General features: G+C 36.5%; 1 protein-coding gene and 1 pseudogene across 4 annotated transcripts in view; one reads left to right on the top strand and one right to left on the bottom strand.

Moving 5' to 3' along the window:
- BRDT (bromodomain testis associated) overlaps positions 1-25,048 on the top strand; it is an 80,531-nt gene that overhangs the window by 28,583 nt on the left and 26,900 nt on the right. For all 4 annotated transcript variants that reach the window (XM_042997862.1, XM_042997863.1, XM_042997864.1 and 1 more), the window contains 8 exons: positions 132-260; positions 6,858-7,046; positions 7,638-7,807; positions 7,890-8,179; positions 8,266-8,379; positions 8,456-8,629; positions 16,312-16,370; positions 18,736-18,907. In XM_042997862.1, coding sequence (XP_042853796.1) covers positions 132-260; positions 6,858-7,046; positions 7,638-7,807; positions 7,890-8,179; positions 8,266-8,379; positions 8,456-8,629; positions 16,312-16,370; positions 18,736-18,907 — 1,297 coding nt within the window. The remainder of the gene's footprint in view (positions 1-131; positions 261-6,857; positions 7,047-7,637; positions 7,808-7,889; positions 8,180-8,265; positions 8,380-8,455; positions 8,630-16,311; positions 16,371-18,735; positions 18,908-25,048) is intronic.
- LOC102950615 lies at positions 24,100-24,404 on the bottom strand (annotated as a pseudogene).

Below are 25,048 nucleotides of genomic sequence, written 5' to 3' on the forward strand. Positions count from 1 at the left end.
ATTTGGAGGGTGGGTATCTGTTTCTGGTATTGTCTATATTCTTCTGTTATTTGAACTATTTAGTAATGTAGGTGCTCAAATAATTTTTGAACTATGTTGTTTGTGAATCCTGTAATTTTTCCTTAATTTAGGGAAAAATGGACAACCAAGAATATAAAGATGCATATGAATTTGCGGCAGATGTTAGATTAATGTTCATGAATTGCTACAAGTACAATCCTCCAGACCATGAAGTAGTGACAATGGCAAGAACACTCCAGGTAAGTTGATAGGTGTGCTCTGAAAGTGAATTTCTCCTTTTTTTTTTTTTAATTTTTTTTTAACATGAAATTTACTGTCAAATTAGTTTCCATACAACACACAGTGCTCACCCCAACAGGTGCCCTCCTCAGTACCCATCACCCGCTGTCCCCTCCCTCCCACCCCCATCAACTCTCAGTTTGTTCTCAGTTTTTAAGTCTCTTATGGTTTGGCTCCCTCCGTCTCTAACCTTTATTTATTCCTTCCCCTCCCCCATGGTCTTCTGTTAAGTTTCTCAGGATCCACATAAGAGTGAAAACATATGGTATCTGTCTTTCTCTGTATGACTTATTTCACTTAGCATAACACTCTCCAGTTCCATCCACGTTGCTAGAAAAGGCCATATTTCATTCTTTCTCATTGCCATGTAGTATTCTATTGTGTATATAAACCACAATTTATTTATCCATTAATCAGTTGATGGACATTTAGGCTCTTTCCATAATTTGGCTATTGTTGAAAGTGATGCTCTAAACATTGGGGTACAAGTGCCTCTATGCATCAGCACTCCTGTATCCCTTGGGTAAATTCCTAGCAGTGCTATTGCTGGGTTATAGCGTAGATCCATTTTTAATTTTTTGAGGAACCTCCACACTTTTTTCCAGAGTGGCTGTACCAGTTTGCATTCCCACCAACAGTGCAAGAGGGTTCCCGTTTCTCCACATCCTCACCAGTATCTATAGTCTCCTGATTTGTTCATTTTGGCCACTCTGACTGGCGTGAGGTGGTATCTCAGTGTGGTTTTGATTTGTATTTCCCTCATGAGGAGCGACATTGAGCATCTTTTCATGTGCCTGTTGGCCATCCAGATGTCTTCTTTAGAGAAGTGTCTATTCATGTCTTCTGCCCATTTCTTCACTGGATTATTTGTTTTTCGGGTGTTGAGTTTGGGGAATTCTTTATAGATTTTGTATACTAGCCCTTTGTCCAATATGACATTTGCAAATATCTTTTCCCATTCCGTTGGTTGCCTTTTAGTTTGTTGATTGTTTCCTTTGCTGTGCAGAAGCTTTTTATCTTCATGAGGTCCCAATAGTTCATTTTTGTTTTTAATTCCCTTGCCTTTGGGGATGTGTCAAGTAAATAATTGCTGCAGCTGAGGTCAGAGAGGTTTTTTCCTGCATTCTCCTCTAGGGTTTTGATGGTTTCCTGTCTCACATTCAGGTCCTTTATCCATTTTGAATTTATTTTTGTGAATGGTGTAAGAAAGTGGTCTAGTTTCATTCTTCTGCATGTTGCTGTCCAGTTCTCCCTGCACCATTTGTTAGAAACTGTCTTTTTTCCATTGGATATTCTTTCCTGCTTTGTCAAAGATTAGTTGGCCATACATTTGTGGGTCTAATTCTGGAGTCTCTATTGTATTCCATTGGTCTATGTGTCTGTTTTTGTGCCAATACCATGCTGTCTTGATGATTACAGCTTTGTAGTAGAGGCTAAAGTCTGGGATTGTGGTGCCTCCCGCTTTGGTCTTCTTCAATATTACTTTGTTTATTCGTGGTCTTTTGTGGTTCCATACAAATTTTAGGATCGCTTCTTGTAGCTTCAAGAAGAATGCTGGTGCAATTTTGATTGGGATTGCATTGAATGTGTAGGTAGTTTTGTGTAGTATTGACATTTTAACAATATTTATTCTTCCAATCAATGAGCACAGAATGTTTTTCCATTTCTATATATCGTCTTCAATTTCCTTCATAAGCTTTCTAAAATTTTCAGTATACAGATCTTTTACATCTTTGGTTAGGTTTATTCCTAGGTATTTTATGATTCTTGGTGCAATTGTGAATAGGATCAGTTTCTTTGTCTTTCTTTTGCTTCATTATTAGTGTATAAAAATGCAACTGATTTCTGTACATTGATTTTGTATCCTGTGACTTTGCTGAGTTCAGGTATGTTCTAGCAGACTTTTGGTGGAGTCTGTTGGGTTTTCCATGTATAATATCACATCACCTGCAAAATGTGAAAGCTTGACTTCATTTTTGCCAATTTGGTGCCTTTGATTTCCTTTTGTTGTCTGATTGCTGATGCTAGAACTTCCAACACTATGTTAAACAACAGCGGTGAGAGTGGACATCCCCATCGTGTTCCTGATCTCAGGGGGGAAGCTCTCAGTTTTTCCCCATTGAGGATGATATTAGCTGTGGGCTTTTCATAAATGGCTTTTATGATGTTTAAGTATTTTCCTTCTATCCCAACTTTCTTGAGGGTTTTTATTAAGAAAGAATGCTGAATTTTGTCAAATGCTTTTTCTGTATCGATTGACAGGATCATATGGTTTTCTTTTCTTTTATTAATGTGATGTATCACGTTGATTGATTTGCAAATGTTGAACCAGCCCTGCAGCCCAGGAATGAATCCCACTTGATCATGGTGAATAATTCTTTTTATATGCTGTTGAATTCAATTTGCTAGTGTCTTGTTGAGAATTTTTGCATCCATATTCATCAGGGATATTGGCCTGTAGTTCTCTTTTTTTGCTGGGTCTTTGTCTGGTTTGGGAATCAAAGTAATGCTGGCTTCATAGAATGAGTCTGGAAGTTTTCCTTCCCTTTCTATTTTTTGGAACAGCTTGAGAAGGATAAGTATTACCCCTGCTTTAAATGTCTGGTAGAATTCCTCAGGGAAGCCATCTGGTCTTGGACTCTTATTTGTTGGGAGGTTTTTGATAACCGATTCAGTTTCTTCACTGGTTATGTGTCTGTTCAAATTTTCTATTTCTTCCTGTTTGAGATTTGGAAGTGTGTGGGTGCTTAGGAATTTGTCCATTTCTTCCAGGTTGTCCAGTTTGTTGGCATATAATTTTTCATAGTATTCCTTGATAATTGCTTCTATTTCTGAGGGATTGTTTGTAATAATTCCATTTTCATTGATGATTTTATCTATTTGGGTCCTTTCCCTTTTCTTTTTGAGAAGCCTGGCTAGAGGTTTATCAATTTTGTTTATTTTTTCAAAAACCAATTCTTGATTTCATTCATCTGCTCTACTGTTTTTTTTAGATTCTATATTGTTTATTTCTGCTCTGATCTTTATTATTTCTCTTCTGCTGGGTGTGGGGTGCCTTTGCTGTTCTGCTTCCAGTTCCTTTAAGTGTGCTGTTAGATTTTGTATTTGGGATTTTTCTTGTTTCTTCAGATAGGCCTGGATTGCAATGTATTTTCCTCTCAGGACTGCCTTCGCTGCATCCCAAAGCGCTTGGATTGTTGTTATTTTCATTTTCATTTGTTTCCATCTATTGTTAAGTTTCTTCTCTAATTGCCTGGTTGACCCATTCATTCTTTAGTAGGGTGTTCTTTAACCTCCATGCTTTTGGAGGTTTTCCAGACTTTTTCCTGTGGTTGATTTCAAGTTTCATAGCATTGTGGTCTGAAAGTGTGCATGGTATGATCTCAATTCTTTTATACTTATGAAGGGCTGTCTTGTGACCCAGTATGTGATCTATCTTGGAGAATGTTCCATGTGCACTCGAGAAGAAAGTATATTCTGTTGCTTTGGGATGCAGAGTTCTAAATGTATCTGTCAAGTCCATCTGATCCAATGTATCTCTCAGGGTCCTTGTTTCTTTATTGATCCTGTGTCTAGATGATCTATCCATTGTTGTAAGTGGAGTATTAAAGTCCCCTGGAGTTACCACATTCTCATCAATAAGGTAGCTTATGTTTGTGATTAATTGTTTTATATATTTGGGGGCTCCCGTAATCGGCTGATAGACATTTATATTTGTTAGCTCTTCCTGATGGATAGACCCTGTGATTATTATGTAATGCCCTTCTTCATCTCTTGTTACAGCCTTTAATTTAAAGTCTAGTTTGCCTGATATACGTATGGCTACTCCAGCTTTCTTTTGACTTCCAGTAGCATGATAGATAGTTCTCCATCCCCTCACTTTCAATCTGAAGGTGTCCTCAGGTCTAAAATGAGTCTCTTGTAGACAGCAAATAGATGGGTCTTGTTTTTTTATCCATTCTGATACCCTATGTCTTGGTTGGAGCATTTAGTCCATTTACATTCAGTGTTATTTTGAAAGATACGGGTTTAGAGTCATTGTGATGTCTGTCGGTTTCATGCTTATAGTGATGTCTCTGATACTTTGTGGTCCTTGCAACATTTCACTCACGGAATCCCCCTTAGGATCTCCTGTAGGGCTGGTTTAGTGGTGATGAATTCCTTCAGTTTTTGTTTGTTTGGGAAGACCTTTATCTCTCCTTCTATTCTGAATGACAGACTTGCTGGATAAAGGATTCTTGGCTGCATATTTTTTCTGTTTATCATATTGAAGATTTCCTGCCATTCCTTTCTGGCCTGACAAATTTCAGTAGATAGGTCTGCCACTAGGCTTATGGGTCTCCCTTTATAAGTTAGAGCCTGTTTATCCCTAGCTGCTTTCAGAATTCCCTCTTTATCCTTGTATTTTATCAGTTTCACTATGATATGTCTTGCAGAAGATCAATTCAAGTTACGTCTAAAGGGAGTTCTCTGTGCCTCTTGGATTTCGATGCCTGTTTCCTTCCCCAGATCAGGGAAGTTATCAGCTATGATTTGTTCAAGTACACCTTCAGCCCCTTTCTCTCTCTCTTCTGGAATTCCTGTGATACCGATATTGTTCCGTTTGATTGCATCACTTAGTTCTGTAATTCTCCCCTCATACTCCTGGATTTTTTTTTGTCTTTTTCTCAGCTTCCTCTTTTTCCATAATTTTATCGTTTAATTCACATATTCTCTCTTCTGCTTCTTCAATCCATGACATGGCCACCTCCATTTTATTTTGTACCTCATTTATAGCATTTTTTAGCTCCTCATGACTATTTCTTAGTCCCTTGATCTCTGTAGCAATAGATTCTCTGCTATCCTCTATGCTTTTTTCAAGCCTAGTGATTAATGTTATGACTATTAGTCTAAATTCTTGTTACGTTACATTGCCTAAATCATTTTTGATTAGTTTGTTAGCTGTCACTACTTCCTGTAGTTTCTTTTGAGGCGAGTTCTTCTGTTTCATCATTTTGGGTAGTTCCTGGGGTGGCGCCAAACTGCAGGGCACTTCCCCTGTGCTGTCTGGAGTAACTTGTGTTGGTGGGCAGGGCCATAGTCAGACCCAATGTCTGTCCCCAGCCCACCGCTGGGGGCACAGTTAGACTGGTGTGTATCTTATCTTCCCCTCTCCCAGGGGCAGGACTCACTGTGGAGTGGTGAGGCCCCTGTCTGGGCTCCTTGCACACTGCCAGGCACAGTTGTGGTGCTGCTCTGATGGGATCTGGTGTATTAGCCTGGGTGGATCCGCAAGGTGCACAGGGGCAGGAGTAGCAGGCTCAGCTTACTTTGCTGTAGGTGGTCCCCTGCAGGAGAGGCCCTGCAGCACTGGGAGGGAGGCAGACCCGTCGGAGGGATGGATCCGCAGAAGCACAGCATTGGGTGTTTGCGGTGCAAGCAAGTTCTGTGCCGGGATCTGGTTCCCTTTGGGATTTTGGCTGGGGGATGGGCGAGGGAGATGGCGCTGGCGTGCGCCTTTGTTCCCCGCCAAGCTGAGCTCTGTTCTCCGGAGCTCAACAACTCTCCCTCCCGTTGTCTTCTAGCCCTCCCGCTCTCGGAGCAGAGCTGTTGACTTATAACATTCCAGATGTTAAGTCCTGCTGGCTGTCAGAACACACTCCGTCCGGCCCCTCCGCTTTGCAAGCCAGACTCAGGGGCTCTGCCTTGCCGGGTGGGCTGGCTGCCGCTTCACTGCCCCGGCTCCCTCCGCCAGTCCATGTAGTGCGCACCGCCTCTCTGCCCTTCCGACCCTCTTCCATGGGCCTCTCCTCTATGCTTGGCCCCAGAGAGTCCGTTCTGCTAGCCTTCTGGCAGTTTTCTGGGTTATTTAGGCAGATGTGGGTGGAATCTAAGTGATCAGCAGGACGAGGTGAGCCCAGCATCCTCCTACACTGCCATCTTCCGTGTTCCTGAAAGTGAGTTTCTTCTGAACAGTTTGGAAATTTTTGAACCATAACTGAAAAGACAAAGAACACCCTACTTCCCAAAATAAAGCACAATTTATTAAAGTGTAGAGATTGTTTGTTTGTTTTTGAGGTATAGCATACATTAGCACATCTTTTTATGAGGCTGCTGTGCACATAGAAGATATTGGAGAAATATTAGCGAAGAGGGGATAGTAGATAACTGAGATAGGATTGACTGGAGCCCATGTCTCCCTGAAAGGAAAGCTCGAGGACTGTTGAGGCTGACCCAGTGGGAGGTAGTGGAATGATGGATCAAAACATGGGGCAGAAGATCCTTGAAAGAACATTCTCTACACAACTTGAGAGGTCTGTCTTAGAAGAGACCTAGAAGAGAAGAGAAAAGTTGCTAAGGTTAGCAAGCAAGGAAGCACGAGTCTTATATTTCTTCTTTGGTAAATTAACATTGTGTAAGTTTAAGGTATACAACATAATGACTTGATGTATATATTATATAACAATTACCACAAGGAAAAATAGAATTATCAAAATGTGACACTTTTGTTAAAAGGTGTTATTGCTGCATTAAATTGGAAATACAGAAAATGTTTATAGTCTCATTTTCCATTATAGGATGTCTTTGAAATGCATTTTGCAAAGATCCCAGATGAACCTGTTGAGAGTATGCCTGTATGCTACATCAAAACAGATACCACAGAAGTCCATGATAGAGAAAGCAGAAGTGAAGCTTCCTCTGAAGATGACTCTTCTGGTGATTCTGAAGATGAACGAGTTCAACATCTTGCAAAACTTCAGGAGCAGGTAGTTGATTGTATTGGTAAAAGTTTTGGTATTTTTGTGAGCTCTTGATGCAGATCTATTATAAAATGCTTTTTGTAGATTAAAAGCTGTTACATTTAGATCACTTAGCAACTGTGGCTTTATTTACTTATTGGCACATTTATAATGTTTAATAGTCTTTCTTACCCAAAGGTCTATATATCTTAAAATTCTGTTATTTATATTCTTAACCCCAATGAATGGATTCTCATTGAAATGATTTATATGATGTAATCCAAGATATTTTATGGATGAGATTTTAACATTGCTACCTTTTGTGATAAAAGGTTAACCTTCTCTGAACTCAAGCCTGAAAAAAACAATTAAAAAGTTAAGATTACTGGAAATTTAATTTTCATGGTCTGGTTATAGATGAATACCTAAGTTTATGGGTTGAGCACATGATAGTATTTCTAATTTAGTGTATGCCCTTCAAAATAATGAATTCGTGAAATAAAATAAGAACCTGAAGGACATGAATTTCAGCATAGTCCTGACTTTTGAGTGCCTTCATTTTTTTTCTGATGTCTTTACTTAGAGCCGTGAATGTTTATAGAATTTTTTCTTTATCAGCTGAAAGCTGTTCATCAACAGCTACAAGTTCTATCCCAAGTACCTTTCCGTAAGCTAAAGAAAAAGAATAAGTCTAAAAGGGAAAAGAAGAAAGAAAAGGTTAATAACAGAGATGAAAATCCAAGGAAAAAGTTTAAGCAAATGAAATTAAAGGAAAAGTCTAAAAGCAAGTAAGTATCTTTTATTAAAAATGCCTTATTCAAATCATAATGTTATCTCAAATAATTTTGATTAAATTTAATTTTTGTTTAGTCAGCCAAAGAAGAGGAAACAGCAGGTGTTGGCTCTGAAACCTGAAGATGATGCTAATGCTAAACCTATGAACTATGATGAGAAAAGGCAGTTAAGCTTGGATATAAACAAACTCCCTGGAGATAAACTTGGGCGGGTTGTTCATATAATACAATCAAGAGAGCCTTCACTGAGAAATTCCAACCCTGATGAGATAGAGATAGACTTTGAAACACTAAAAGCATCAACACTGCGAGAACTAGAAAAGTATGTTGCTGCATGTCTAAGAAAAAGACCACTAAAGCCTCATGGTATGTATTTCTGTGTAGCAGTAGAGGTCAGTCTGGTATTTGTTTTTGTTTTTGGGAATACTCTTTTTTCCTCTTAAATCCTATAGGTAAGAAGATAATGAAGTCCAGAGAAGAATTTCATTCACAGAAAAAACAGGAGTTGGAAAAGCGGTTACTAGAGGTCAATAATCAGTTAAACTGTAGAAAACGTCAACCAAAATGTAGGTGGCAGTCCTTTAAATGTTCCTTTGATGATGTCATTCTGGTAGCCTTGTAATGTACTTCCCTATTTTGTAGCTGAGAAGACGCAGTCATCCAAGGCTGTTGGAAGTGGTTCCCGATTAAGCGAAAGCAGTAGCAGCAGCAGCAGCAGCAGCAGCAGCAGCAGCAGCAGCAGCAGCAGCAGCTCCTCGGAGACTGAAAGCAGTAGCAGTGATTCAGGCTCCTCAGACAGCAGTGATTCTGAATCAGGTTAGCTGTCCCCTTAAGTGTACTTGTGTTTGTGCGGAAATTTTTTCCTTGTACTATTGAGACTTCGATTTTTAAGAAACGTCTGTCACTTACCCAGAACCTATGGTTTGGATGCCACACTTATTATTGAATTGCATGTTGAAAATCTTACTATTTTCTTTAAAAGATGCCGTGTAAAATGAAACTTCATATTACACATATGTGACTTAGAGGTGTGTAACATCGAAAATAAGTTTACTAAAGGTGGGATAGTTTCTTAATATATAACACCAGATCTTAATGCAAGAAAATAACAAATAATAAAATTCCAGTCTTCATTTTTTTATAAAGTGAAGGATTGAGAACATTTACTCTCTGTGATGTATCAGACTACTGTAATGTTGCAGTTATGTCCCGTTGTGACAATATATTCTGACTGAATATATTGAATGATTTCATCATTTTGAATTAAGCCAGTCATCCCAGAAAATGTTTAAAGGAGAATTTTATTCACTTCTGTGTTTTCTTCATTGTAGAATATTATCTTCCATTCATAGAAAAATGTACTTCAAATTGAGATTTCCAGTTATGCTGAAGTACCATATTACCTTGGGTAGATTTTCATCAACTGTATCAAGCTTAACTCATTCATGTTTTGTTTGTGCTGTTTCACTGATGGTCATGTAGTTGACAAGTAATCACTGCCCCAAGGATGCCCAAGTGGCATTCCATCATTATCCACCAGAAGGCATGTTCAGAATATAGAGCACTTTTCTACCCCAAATTTTGCTTTATTTTGAATGAGATGCTTCTTGTTTGTCATGAGATTCAGTTCTCTTCAAAAAAAAAAAAAAAAAAAAAAAAATCCTACACAGAATATTGTCACATCAGGGATTCTTACCTTTTGTAAGATCACCCCTCTTATTTCACTGTGGTAGTAAAGGCTTGCTGGCTTGCAGTCCCTTTTGTTTCACTTTTGGTTCTGTTCAGTTTGCATTTATGTGGTGCTGATTGCTGCATTTTGTTTTTACATTTCTAAAGTATATAGTGGTAAACATTTTTGTTGGATTTGTCATACTAGAAAATTTTTAAATTGATTTAGGGCTGTAATTATACATTATTTTCTTATATTTGACAATAAAGCATAAAACAATGCTGGAAAAACTAAAGTTGCATTTAGAATTTTAAATTGTAATAATTAGCATTTGTAACTTCATCTAATAAAGCATTTGTGGCCTAATAAGTTACAGCACTTTGTCTTTTATTTGTAAGATAAAGCTGTTTGAGTTATCTAATTATATATTGGCTACTGATCAATAGATGCCTTAAGCATTAGTGGAAAAGTGATATATACAGAGTGCTTCAATAAAATACCTTAATTTCAGTTTCTGATAGATTCTTCCAACACACTGCTTGAAGGAAAGATGTTTATCATCTACTATGTGTTCTTAGAATGGTTCTTATATATGGTTTCCTAACTTTCCAGTGGAATAACTTGGCCTCAGAATTATAATTTTTTTTAACACATTTGTGTTGAATTTTTATTTTATGACTGATGTCCTTGTTTAATGTTATCTTTCTATAACAAGTACTGTTTTTAAAAACATTGTTAAAATCAAAGTAGCACATTGTTATGTTTCAACCTACATTATGAGGGTATATAGGTTTGTGACACTAAGGTCAGTTTTTCTTATGTGATAGTATGAATTTGTGAATTTCTTTGAAATTTTTATTGTTTTATAAACATTCAAACTGTGTACTTGGAAACACACTTACATGCATGTTATAAATTGCAAACTCAGTGCTTACCTTAAATGAGCATTAAGTTCTCTCCTGTTTTTTTGTTTTTGTTTTTGCTTTATTTGCTTAACAAAATAAATTAGTAAATGAAGCAATAGGACCTTTGTCTTAAATATTAACTTCACTTGTACCCATTAAAATACCATAAGGCTTTTTACTTCTGGTGTGTAAGCTAAGAACATTTTTTACTTTCTTGACAAAAACTATAAATGAAAGGATTGTAAATTATGAAAAATAATGAAGTCATATCATAGCAATAATAATACTTAATGCAAAATAGTAAAAAGCATCTGCTATTCTTAATTATGTATATGACATTATCAAAGAGCAGACAACAAATCCCAAATCAAGTCTCAGGGTAGAGGGAAATGGAGCTACTTACTGAGAAAATACAATTTGTGAAAATTAGGAATGTCAGCAAAAACTTTATCTGTTACATAAGTACAAATTAACTGAAAAAATATATAAGATTTTGTAGCTTTTAAATTTATTGTGGTTTGTTCAGAACTTAAACTTAGAGTTAGAATATCTTCATTGCCATAACTCTGGTTAATAAGGCTTTTGATTATTCAAGATAGGAGATAAGAATATATTTTCATTTCAAAACTTTAATAGAGGAAACTTTTCTGATAGAAAGATATTGATCTTTAGCAATTTTTCTTAACCTTTTTAATACCTGCCTTCTAGAATTTTATAGCAGTTTGGCTATATGCAATTTCCTTAGCAAAATCATAATCTTTTGTAATTTTGGTTATCAAGGATGGAGCTCTAAATTAACTTTTATTAGTTCCTTAATATTGATTCATAGTTCTTTAATTATCCTTATTATGAGCTGCTCTGTCTTTACTGCAGTAGCATTCTGTTTAGATGTGTGAAATGTTTGAATGGTAACATCTGTGAAAAACATTTAAGTGTTGTAAATTGTGTTACAGTTGTTTATTCCACATTATTTAAATGATTATATTTCATGTATTTTCAAACCTTATTTTATGCACTTTTGAAAAATACAGGCTCAATTCTGCTTTATTAAAAAAGATTAATTAAATGGCCAAGCTGTGATTTCCAAGGAAAGTTTTATTTAAAAATTCTTTAATTAAAATTTCAAACAAGATATTGAATCAGTTCTAAGGTGGAATTGGAATGAAATCCCAAATCTTTGAAAAATATAAATGAGATATCTTTGGAGTAAAAGCAGTACTTGATTGCAGATTTGTTGTGTTTTGGTTTTATCACTTAAATTATTTTCTTGACTGACATCAGTGTATGCAAATTGTCATGTGTAGCTTAGTCAAGAACATTTATTAAACATTGGTAAAAATGTAACCCTTTTCTAAATGATTTTTCATAACCTTCAAAATATCATCAAATATCAGATCAAATATGTAAATGAGATTTGACAGTAAAATGAATTCCAGATGCTTATATCCTATGTTAGCTGGGCTTTGCTAGTATGTACACAAAACCTATTGAAAGTTTTCTTCTTCTTCTTTTTCTTTCTTTTTTTTTTTTTTTCCTACTGATAGTTTTCTAATTCTCCACAGCTTTGGCTATCTTGAGTGCTATAATAGGGAGGGATATAACTAATAGATTCAATTCCATAGGTAATATTACTGAGAATCAAATGGGATCATCTCATTGGTGGTAGTACTTTTAATTGAAATCTTAAAGAAAATAACTTAAGGAACTGTCTAAATGTTAGCTCAGATACTTGATTAGTGTGGAATAGAATTATTTTTCAGGGGGGGCAGCTGAGTGGCTCAGTCGGTTAAGCGTCCGACTTCGGCTCAGGTCATGATTTCAGGGTTTGTGGGTTCGAGCCCTGTGTCAAGCTCTGTGCTGACAGCTCAGAGCCTGGAGCCAGCTTTAGATTCTGTATCTCTCTCTCTCTGCCCCTCCCCTGTTCATGCTCTGTCTCTCTCTGAATCTCTCTCTCTCTCTCTCAAAAATAAAATAAACATTAAAAACAAAAAAAGGAATATTTTTCAGGAATGTTTATAATTTCAGTTGTTTAATAGTTACACTCAAACTCAGTGGTTATGGCATCAATTCTTCACCTGATTAAGACAAAGTAAATTTGTCACTTCATTCATTAGACTTTTTGCTTTTATTGGCTTCAGTGTAATATTCAGAGGAGGAAAGTTATGAAGCCCTTTAACAGTTTCTTTTTTAAAAACACTTCCTTAGTTATGGGTGACTTACAAACAGGACTAAAACAATTTCTCTTTTTAGTTTTACAACCTAGGTTTTCTGTAGAAGTGATGAGGATATGATTTTTTTTTTCATGCAAGGGGAAAAAGGACAAAATGGACTTGGTTCAAGTCCAGATTTTGTTATACCTTTTTTAGGCGGAGAATGGTTTAGTGCATGTAGGAAGTACACAATGACAGTTGGGGAATACTCTTTGGCATTTAAGAGAAATGATTAGTTTATCACTTAAAATTTTAAAACTATGATGACTTTCTCATCAACTATAGTATTTTCAAAGCACTAGAAAGATAAATTCAAAGACCCAGCTTTGATTAAAAACCTATATATATTGAGGTCCACGCTTGAGCCTTGAGTCTTTGAAAAAGAGTGATAAATTTTGTCTTGTGTATTTAAAAATTATCTGTTCAAAAATGGGTCTTCCTGAATAAGCAGGCTGTCTAGAATAGTATTTTCTCAGTATGTTAGAATCACCTGCAAAACTTTTAAACTAGTGTCCAAACCTGAATTAAATATAGAATGGGGCTAGATATATGTGATATCTAAGTATCCCAAGTAACTTTAATACGCTGCTATGTTTGAGAACCATTGACCTAGGGGGTTTTTTGTTTCTACCTTTTTAAATTTTTTTTTTTGTTATAAATGTTTATTTATTTTTGAGAGGGAGGGATAGCACAAATGGGGGAGTGTTGGGGAAAGGGGGACCACAGAATCTGAAGCAGGCCTCAGGCTCTGAGCTGTCAGCCCAAAGCCCAATGCGGGACTCGAACCCACAAACCTGAGCTGAAGTTTGATGCTAAACCAATCGAGCCACTCAGGCGCCCCAGTTTCCACTTTTTGTACTTGGGTTGTGTTTATATATTAAAATAAGTACCAGACACTTCAATGAAAATTGCCAAAGCAGTCTGTAAAGGGAGCACATTTTTTTAGTTCAAAGACAAATTGCTTATTTGGGTTTTTTTGTTTGTTTGTTTGTTTGGTTGGTTGGTTTTGGTTTTTTAACCAACAGACCATGTCTTAGGTGATAAGTTTGGGCAAATCATTTAACATCTCTGGACATGCTTTTTTCCTATAAAATAAGGTAACAGAACCAGGTAGTGAATTCCAACTACCTTTTTAAACCCTGTTCTGTGTAACAGAAGTGTGATTTAGTTTTCTAATTCAAAATTCTTCAGTAATTTTTTTCCGCTATATATGGCATAACGTTCTGGTTTTGCATTATGGTATTATATTCATATTCAGCTTATTAAACTTTTCTTAGTCCATACTGTCTTCCTGATAACATTTGCTATATCTGGAGCATTTATCTCAGTGCTTTGATAGGTGATGGATATTAAACCAACTCTTTAATCAAATATTCAATTCCAGCTCTCTTTTATTCTATAATTAAAATTTTTTGCCTTAGTTTAAAATGAAAACTTTTTTTAATGTTTATTTTTGAGAGAGAGACAGAGAGCGAGCAGGGGAGAGGGGGCAGAGAGAGAGACACACACAGAATCCACAGCAGGCTCCAGGCTCTAAGCTGTCAGCACAGAGCCAGACACAGGGGCTCTAACTCAACGAACTGCGAGATTATGACCTGAGTTGAAGTCAGATGCTCAACCGAGCCACCCAGGCGCCCCTAAAATAAAAACTTTTCCATCAGAGTTTTATGTTGAGGTTTTGGGGGAGATGTGAAAATAGAACATATTACATAACATGCATAATATGCATTTGTTTAGTAGTTCACATATATTACCCAATTTGAATCTCTTAAGGTGGGTATGCATATTATCACAGTTCCCTGAAGAAATTAGTTGACAGTATATATGTTGTCACTATAGTGCTCAGTTTCATTAAGATTTGCAAGACCTGAAGAGCTTCTTCACTAACTGAAAGGGGATCTTAAACTCGATAGTGAAAATGTATATGTTTGCCTTTTAACTACAAGGGCCAGGAACTCATAAACAGTTTTATGTTTTATGTTTCTAGAAAGTCAACTATGTAAAAGTAGAATGAGAATCAAAATGCTGAGTTTTAGGCTGTCATTAATTATTCTTCTGTCCATAGTCTAAGACTTTTATGAAACATACTGTATCGGATGGTTTTGACCTTTTTTTATTGCAGTATAACTGACATACAATATTAGTTTCAGGTGTACAACATAGTGATTTGGCATTTGTGTACTTTGCAAAATAATGACTACAGTAAGTCTAGTTACCATTCTAGTTAAAAAAATTTTGATGCCTTTTCCTAGTGTCTTCAGATTCAGAGAATTTTTAAAATTCTGAGCTATTATATCAGAAAACTAAGATAACGCCCTTGAATTTTTTAGTAGAACACTAATATATGTCATATTTTATTATACTTAAGAGTCTATGTAAATTGTAGAATAATGTAGTTTGGGTGCATATTTGAATATTTAAGATAGCTGTGTAGATGTGCATATATTATATGATCATATTAATGAAGTCTGTTTTTTTTGTTCAAAGCTGAAACCATAATTTATCCCCTAAATGTGAAAGCTACCTGGATCTATACCCTCAATCTTTCCTGTCTATATTCTTCCCTTCCCTTCCACCTCGCCCCCAACACTTAAATAATACTTAGTGGAGTGACATTAAGATGGTTCGTGTCATTTCAAAACTTGAATTCTTTAAACTAAAGCACGTCATTGAGTGGCATTTAGCAATTTTAACAATGTCCAGCATCAAACATTTTAGGAGAGGAAAGAACAGTAACACATCCAGTGGAAACTGATGGCATTTCAGGAAGCAGAAGGTAATTATTAAAATTAGAACGTTTTAAGTTTGAATAAGATTTGGTATTAACCAGCTTTGGTGCCCTGGAGCCTGAAACAAATAATGCTAAGGTGGCTCATCAATGCCCACCTGGAGAGATGGGTCAAGGCATTAACTGGCAGTTTGGTGCTTTATTGCACTGGCCTAGGCTTATGATTGGGGAGGACAGCGCCAGAAAATATTGTAAGATAAAGAAAGGAACTTATGAGTAGCATGTCAGAGATCTCTTTTTATATCTACTGTACCACCAGTGTCTGCTGTAAAGGTATTTCTAAAGGTAAAGAAGGTACTATAAAAACCATTTGTTACAACATAGTTGAGGCTGCCAAATAACTAGAGAGTAAATAAATAATTGTTTGGGATCTTCCCATAATGCTTAGTAAGCAGAGCAGACTTTACCATGAAATCAAATAGCTTCACTTTTCATAAAAGACTGTATCCTCTCAGATCAGTGATATATCCTTCTCTTATAGTAAGTTCTTAATTATTTTAATTAAGTTCCTTGTGGCTGTATTTATGGCTACTTGGTAAAAGATGATTTTGCTATAATTCATTCTACTTGTTTAAAACCTTATCTGTGTTGTAACTTGTTCCTGTTTAAACTGTCGCTTATTCAAGCTCTTTACTATGCTGTTCTTTTTTGCCTAAATGATCCAAATTGAAATTTGTGAGTGGATATTTATTCAATTATGTGGAAAAGAAAATATCCCCTTTAAAACGCAAGTATCTCTTTAGAATTTTGACTGATTCAAAGGGCAAAAACCTGGTAACTATAAGAATTTCTTGATTTAAGAGGTTGGTATTAAAGACATTTTCCTGAGATGACCGTTCTATTTTTAATATGAAAACAATTTATAATTTAAATCGTAAGGTTTTAAGCTAACAAATATTGAAATATTTATTTATATACATTTGCAGAAATGTTTCCTAAATTTACTGAAGCAAAACAGAATGATTCTCCTAAAGAACAAGTAAAGGTAAGTTAATTCCTCCTTTTTTACCTTAGAATTTAAAAATGTATGTTATAACTCAACTGGTATAGTAGTAGCTTCTTTAAAATTTGTTTTGATTTTGTTTATAACGAAGAGCTGTCACATTTTCAGTTTGTCAACTAAATACTCAAAGATTTCTTCTTAAAATTGAATACAGGAAGTATTTGGCTACATTTTTCTAATAAGATATAACTGTTCTATAAATCATATTAGAAGAACAAATGATAGAAGTTTTGAGTTAGTCTTGAGAGTAAATACAGAAGAAAGGCCTTGCTTTCCCTATGTGCACACAGTAGGATGTAGGGTGCACACAGTAAGGTGGGATTTCTAAAGGGAGTAGGAAAATGGTAGGCAGGGTTTCTAAAGATAAAGCTTATAATTACCGGCTACTAATTTTAGCACATCTATCATTAGTAGTTGACATGCTTTGACAAGGATAGAAGTAATTTTATCTCTTACTAAACTAATTCAAGTTGTAATTCTCATTAAAGCTTTAATCCTCTATACCTTCCTGAATATAGAATTACAGGTATATACCTTTATTAAATTATAAATTAACATCATCTAACTAGGTTACAGATGTACAACATAAATACGTGTGTTGAGGGAGCTCTCTATTATAATTATATCTTATCTTATATATATTATATAGAGATATATATAATCATCCTGTTAAGAGGTTGCATGATTAGTGCGATCATCTATTTTCATAATTGAGAAAATGTAGAAGGAATATATATACTATCTGAAGGAGAAAATGCTTAAAATGGCTTTTAAACTACAGGGAAGGGAAAGAAATGGTTAGTACATTGACACAGATTAGGGACTTACTTTTTCTAAACAGAGGTAGTAGTGTGAAGAGAGGCAAAGAAGCACAGAAGTTGTGTTCAGGGAAAAATGGCAGCAGAGGGTATTTGTCAGGGATTAGTTGGCTTGGGGGACATAATAAAGAGGGCTTTGGACACCCAGATGAAGTGGTAATTAATTTGGTAGACAAGAATGAGTTCTCAAAGGTACAGATTGTCTGTTGCCATAGATTTTAGTGGAATCAAAATTATATCAATGAACTTTGAAAGCATCCTCAATACATAGCATATAAAATGCTGTCTTTTTATTTTAATGTTTATGAGGGAGGGAGGGAGGAAAGGAGGCAGCAGAGAGAGAGGGAGACAGAATCGGAAGCAGGCTCCAGGCTCTGAGCTGTCAGCACAGAGCCTGATGTGAGGCTCGAACTCACAGACTGAGATCATGACCTGGGCCGAAGTTGGATGCTCAACTGACTGAGCCACCCAGGTGCCTCTAGAATGCTCTCTTAATGATCTGTTTGTGGCCAGAATTTTTTCAGTGTCACTCACTGAGGAACAAAATGCCCGTTGATAATAAAAGAGGGAATTTTTTTAGAAATATGAGTAAATGCATATATTTGTGTGTTTCAGAAAGTGATTTTTTATTGATTTAAACCTCAGCATTTGACTTTAACTTTGCAGCTTGGGTCTATATTATTGTTGGAACATTTCTATGGCATTAGTTTTATTCAAGCTAGCATAGGTATTCATACACTTGCCTTATTTACTCACTCTAACCCCTTTATTAGATGGAGAAAGACTGTCTTACTGATCTCTGTACTATCTACAACTCAAAGCTTAGTAGATAAGGTACCTGGGCTTTGGTACTATAACTTAGCTTGTGACTAAATAATTGTGAGATTCTAGGAAAGTTGCTTTTATTATATCTGAGTCCTATTGTAAACTATAAACGGGGATAATAGTTATATTGAACTCATGAGATTATTGTGAGAATTGAAGAGCTTTATATAAAGGGTTTAGCCTGGTGCCTCACACATTGTAAGCATTTAATAAATGTTAGCTATATAATACAGTTGTTACTTACTAAATCAGAATTTTGTTGATAGTCTTACAGGTCAACTATCATGTGATTTTTACCCACCCTTCCCATTATGCCTATAATTCAGTAAGGTAAAGGGGGTAAAAGAAAGCAGATTAGTCTCTAGATTTGGTATAAAAGCTTACAGGAAAGCATTTGGAAATAAGCAGCACTATTTAATAACATATGTAAGTTTGTATGTATTATTAACTAAGATTATAGGCTTTGACTAACTCTACCTAAAACTATAGGATGGCCAAGTCTTTTAATCTTTCCACACCTTATTTTTCTCATCTGTAAGAATGGGATAATTATACCCTATAAGTTTGTATGACTTAAATAATTATATCATAGTTGAAGGTAGTTTTAAATTATATTCTTTTCCTCTCTGTTTCTACTTTTTTAGTTAAACTTCTTGTGTGGTTAAAACTCTGAAAGACAATTGTCTTTATCTTTGTCTTAACAGATACAGTCTTCTGTACAAGATGAAGCCTCTGCAAAAACTACCCTTTTTTGTCAGACTTCATATTCATGTGAAATACCACCAGATCACCATCAGTTAGCATTTAATCATCAAGAATTAGAACATTTACACAGTGTGCAAAACATTTCGTCTTTACAAATTCTGCCTCCCTCAGGTAAGAAATTAACTAGTTAATAACTACTAAATTTCAGGTTAGAAATAATCACTGAAGCACATAGTTAGAAATTATCTGCTTTATTTTTAAAGGTATTCATTACATTTGAATAAGAAAATTATATGTACAGTTCACATGCAATTTACTTTCATATAGATTATATACATTGGCTTGTGGGTCAAATACTAAAACCTTTCACTGCCAGAGCCCATACTACTGAGTTCTGAGCAGATTTGGGAAATGTAGCTCTAATTTCCATGATTCCTATTTGAGTTGGAAAGGTAGGATGAAATAAGGAAAAGATAGAGGTTTTATAGGTAGAGAAATAAATTTTATACATGAGAAGTAGTTTACAGCTAAGGAAACTTAGGACAAAAATACTTGCCTAGTGGTAGTTCCCATTTACCAAAATCATCTTCCAAACCTGGCTAAATTTTTATATTGTTACATTCATTTGACTACAAATATCTTGTCTGTTAGTCTTGTCAGAAGTGGAGTTATTGCCTGTCTCGTCCTGATTCTCCTGCCGTGTATGCCACAAACAATAATTCTCCGATACTGATGAGCCCAGCTTAAGGAGTACCTGAACCTTGAGATAGTATTCAGGTCTAGTCTAGAGTCAGGTGTGAATATTCCTCATCCATGTCGCCTTCCCTCTAGTAGGCTGCCCACCAGTTTCTATTTGGCCTTCCAAGGGCAGGGGTTTCTCCAAAGCAGAAGAAATTTCTAAATTGTTTTACTACAGTACAGATTAGGAGGAAGAGAGAAGTTTTGATCCTCCTTTAGTGCTTCCAGTGAAAGCTCTCTGTTCTGTGTTTGAGTATTTATTTCATTTTGTATGTAACTCAACTTATAGCTCTTCAGTGTGGAGAAGGGAATGGAGATCAAAATAGAAAATACCTAAAGCAACACTGGAAGGCATCCCAGGAATTAAAGAAAAAAAAAAAAACAAAGATCCAAACTATAAAATATTTATATCCATCCTTTTGTGGAAAAAGGTTTTCAAAGTATGCAGGAGCATAACTGAAGATGTGTTAATTCTAGGTCATGAATTATCTTGAATGCAAGTGTTGCATTTGGGTCTTTTATTTTGCACACAACAAGTAGCTTTGATTTTTGTTTTTTGTTTTTTTTTTTTAACGTTTATTTATTTTTGGGACAGAGAGAGACAGAGCATGAACAGGGGAGGGGCAGAGAGAGAGGGAGACACAGAATCTGAAACAGGCTCCAGGCTCTGAGCCATCAGCCCAGAGCCCGACGCAGGGCTCGAACTCACAGACTGCGAGATCGTGACCTGAGCTGTAGTCGGACGCTTAACCGACTGAGCCACCCAGGCGCCCCTAGCTTTGTTTTTTTTTAACGTTTATTCATTTTTGAGAGACAAAGCACAAGCAGGGGAGGGGCAGAGAGAGGGAGACACAGACACTTAAGCAGGCTTCAGGCTCTAGCTGTCAGCACAGAGCCCGACGCAGGGCTCAAACCCACGAACCGCGAGATCATGACCTGAGCCAAAGTCAGTCACCTAATCGACTGAGCCACCCAGGCGTCCCTCAACAACAAGTAGCTTTAAATAGTAGCCTAACAAAATCAGATTTTATAATCGGAACTGATTGCTGCTTAACTGTTTAGGGGACAGACAGATTTTAAGATGAAGATGCTCTGATGTAGGTGGAACCAAGTAAGGAAGCTGAGTGCTATGTAGTCTAGGAGAGAAATTATACGAGGACCATAACTGAGGCAGTAAGCATGGAAAGATGTGGATAAATTAGAAGAATATTTTTGTGGCACAGCGCATAGGCTTTGTTAGAATGAATGTCTCACCAAGGTATCATCCAATAGTTAGATTGAAAATAAGAGGCAGTGCTCACTTTGGGCGTATTTGAGGTACTAGAGTATCTGATTAGAAATATATGACTAGAAGTAGGTTTCTAGAACTAATAGGATATAGCAAGAACTATAATTTATGAATCACCAGCGTATAGAAGCTACTTGAAGCTGTAAGAATGGATGAAAACATCCAGGAAAATGTACAAAGCAAGAAGAGGAAGGTTAAGGACGAAATTCTAGGAAACAAAACTTCCTCAGTAAAAATTTTAAAAAATTAGTTAAAAGACGATGTTATCAAATCACCAGAGTACAAAAGCGCCACAAGAGTATACTACAGTGCATTAAAGTAAGATGAGGAGTGAGGCTTAAAGTTGGCAGTTGAGATTTTTTACTTTCGCAAAAGGTTTTTTAGTGGCCATTGTGATTGAGGTAGAAGCCAGATTTTTGTAAATTGAGAAGTAATCTGAATGTAGCCAGTCTTTCAAGAAGTTTGTTGGAGAGGATAGCTGTAACTTTAACAGGAAAATAGGCGGGGGTTTTGTTTGTTTTGTTTTTTGGGGTTTTGGTGTTTTGTTTTTTGTTTGTTTTCTCAGACTGGGAGAAGTTGTTTTGTTATGTTTGAGTTTTTGAATCAGATTTGAGCATGTTTGAAGGTTGATCAGAAAGAGCCACAGTAGGGAAAGGTTGCTGTTTTCATTATAGCACTTTTGTAGAACAATTGATAGGGATAGCCCTGAAGAAGAAATAGACAATGGAAAACCAAAAGAATGCATTCATGATGGTCTTTTGTTCCTATTTTGAGAAAACACCCTATCTGTGAAAAGTCAGGCTTTCAATATCTAAGTCTTCAGTTGGGGTAAGTTTATTGTATTTTACTTCAATTTGGGCTTATATGTGATTGTGAGTAACATAGTGTGTAAAAGGAATTTTGTATGATGCCACAGATGCTATTCTGTTGAACTAACCAGGTTTTTCAGAACCCAGTGGTTTGCATTTGCTAACTGTAGGTGGCACTATGCCCAAGGGAAACTACAAATGTATACAAGCTAAAATATATATAGAAGTTTACTTTTCTGGAGTTTAATCTCGATGGAAATAAATTTTTGGTTAAGTCTTTTAAACAATAAAGATTTTTTTCACTTAAGTTTTCTTAACAAAAAAAACCTTGAAAAATGTTAGTACAGAAAAGCTTTAAGAAATTGAATCAAGTGGGGGCGCCTGGGTGGCGCAGTCGGTTGGGCGTCCAACTTCAGCCAGGTCACAATCTCGCGGTCCGTGAGTTCGAGCCCCACGTCAGGCTCTGGGCTGATGGCTCAGAGCCTGGAGCCTGTTTCCGATTCTGTGTCTCCCTCTCTCTCTGCCCCTCCCCCGTTCATGCTCTGTCTCTCTCTGTCCCAAAAATAAATAAATGTTGGAAAAAAAAAAAAAAAAAAAAGAAATTGAATCAAGTGTTGTCAGCTTTTCCCAAAATTACTGCCATCATCTCCATATGAACTAGAAGAAGCCTCTTTTTTTTTCCCCTTAAAATAAGTTGAAGCTCTTAGTTATAAAGGATTATTAGTCTTATTCTTATTACTTATCCATTTCCCAGCTTATAAAAATCTTCACTCAGTTGTATTAAGAATTAAAAAAAATACTTATGCTGTCATATCATTGTGAATTAACATGGCAAATGAAAGGCTTAATCAAAGAGTTAGCCATCAAGTAGGAGAAATAAACAATTGGGTATGCGAAATAAAAATAATGTTCCCTAAAAGAATCAAAATGAAATTTAAGGAGGTGAGGAAGGCAAAATTACCTGATCTCTTTGGCAGATGTGTATTTTACAGATTAAGTTATCATTTGAGCTGGATATTGGAGGAAGAAGTAAGACTTATCTATGTATGTCTAGGACTGAAAGGCATTTTGGATGGAGAAAACAACATGAATGAAGGTATTTAGGCAATCAACAATTGGATGTGATTAAACCTTTGGTTGGATGAATAGGAATATGGGGAAATGAATTTGGGAAGGTAGACCAGTTCAGATCATAAAGAACCTTGATATCTAGAGACTTTGGACTTAATGGTAATGGTATAGTCATTGGGGAGCCAGTGAAGGTTTTTTGTTTGTTTGTTTTTTTTTTTTCGAGCAAAGGGTGTGCTTCAAAGTAATTAATATGCCAATATTATGTAGGCCAGTTGGAGGAATGGGCCATAGGGAACAGAAAGAAAATAGCAATTGTGTTTTTGCAGTAGCAGAAAAAAAAACAAAGTGATGGAAAGAAGGAAACGGGAAAGGCTAAAAAATTATAAGGGTCAAACAAGCAGGTCTGCAAAAGATGAATATATGCTAGGTTTTAAGAACAAAGGAATATAAGCTTCAGTGACTCAGAGAATATGGGCTAGATACTGGTCCGGGTTGCAGAACATAAGTCTTAGGAAAGATGAGTTCTGTAGTGTTTTGGGTACTAGAGGGTAATCCCCATAAAAATGTTTTTCAGAAAGTTGGACCTTAACATACTTCCTAGGCTTCTGTGATACTATTTTCTTGATCGTCCCATCTCTCAGAATATTCCTTACAGATATCTCTGTATCTGCCTTAAGCCCTTAATATCTTTTTACTTCAGGGCTTTCCAGCCATGTTCCAAAGCCTAGGTTTACTGAGCTAGTGATCCTCTCCACTTTCACAGCAATAGGCTTGGAGCAGCCTTCCCATTTACCCAGATTTTCCATACATTGATCATTTTCTACTTATTATAACATGTAAAAGGTTGAAAGGCAGTGATCTATACATTGTGCCTAAGTGATCTTGGTGTCTGTTACTTCTGGTCTCATTTTTACAAGTCAAGCATCGAGGCCCCATGCATGTTTATACACCTCTGCTGACCATCTTTCCTTCAGCATCTCATAGGTATGTCAAGCACAGCATGCCAAAACTGAATTTCCCGATTTTAATCTTTCCTCTTTAATTTTTTAATTTTTTGCTTTAAAAAACACTATGACTGGTGCGCCTGGGTGGCTCTGTGGGTTAAGTGTCCAACTTTTGGTTTCGGTTCAGGTCATGGTCTCCTGGTTTGTGAGTTCAAGCCCCACATCAGGCTCCATGCTGATAGTGCAGAGCCTGCTTGGGATTCTCTGTCTCCCTCTCTCTCTACCCCTCCCCTACCTCAAAAATAAATAAACTTAAAAAGATAAAAATAAATTATGAGAAATAAAAAACACTATTACTTTATTAACTACCAATAGAGCTAGCCTACATGGGGCAGTGGATGCTCTGGGCTCAGGGTACATGTAGGATGTGAGGAGGGGATAATGATTGAGAGTCTCTTTTGAAGGAGAGAGTGTGGTCTGGAGGCCAGGCCCAAGAGCACCTCACATTTGCTTCTAGAAATGGGTAGACCTAATAAAGTAGCCATGGCAAGATATGGCCATTCCACCAGAAAGATGCAGAAATTCTTGGAAATCTAGCTGTCCATCACAGTTGAGGTCTAGTTTTTTCATCATACAGTCTAGGACACCAGGGTCCTTCCAGTTCTTTAGGAAGGCTTCCACTTCTGTATTCATGAAGGCTGGGAACTCTTTCTTGGAGAGGTGCAGTTGTTAGCCTCCTTTCCAGCATACTTGTGGGAAACAGCAATCAGAAGCTCAATGCACTGCTCAGTCTCAGTAGGGCTGGATATTTTTGCCATGTCTATGTGAAGCAGGCATGGAGCCTGTGACCAGGCAGTGGCAGCACTGCTCCTTTTTCATTCTTTTTTTTTTTTTTAATTTACATCCAAGTTAGTTAGCATATAGTGCAACAGTGATTTCAGGAGTAGATTCCTTAGTGCCCCTTACCCATTTAGCCCATCCCCCCTCCCACAACCCCTCCAGTAACCCTCAGTTTGTTCTCCATATTTATGAGTCTCTTGCTTTGTCCCCCTCCCTGTTTTTATATTATTTTTGTTTCCCTTCCATTATGTCCATCAGTTTTGTCTCTTAAGGTCCTCATATGAGTGAAGTCATATGATGTTTGTCTTTCTCTGACTAATTTCACTTAGCATAATACCCTCCAGTTCCATCCATTTAGTTGCAAATGGCAAGATTTCATTCTTTTTGATTGCCAAGTAATACTCCATTGTATATATATACCACGTTTTCTTTATCTATTCATCCATCAATGGACATTTGGGCTCTTTTCATACTTTGGCTATTGTTGATAGTGCTGCTGTAAACATGGGGGTGCATGTGTCCCTTTGAAAGAGCACACCTGTATCCCTTGGATAAATACCTAGTAGTGCAATTGCTGGGTCATAGGGTAGTTCTATTTTTAGTTTTTTGAGGTACCTCCATA

This window comes from Panthera tigris, chromosome C1 (genome assembly GCF_018350195.1).
Source record: "Panthera tigris isolate Pti1 chromosome C1, P.tigris_Pti1_mat1.1, whole genome shotgun sequence".
In the NCBI taxonomy this organism is placed as follows: Eukaryota; Metazoa; Chordata; class Mammalia; order Carnivora; family Felidae; genus Panthera; species Panthera tigris.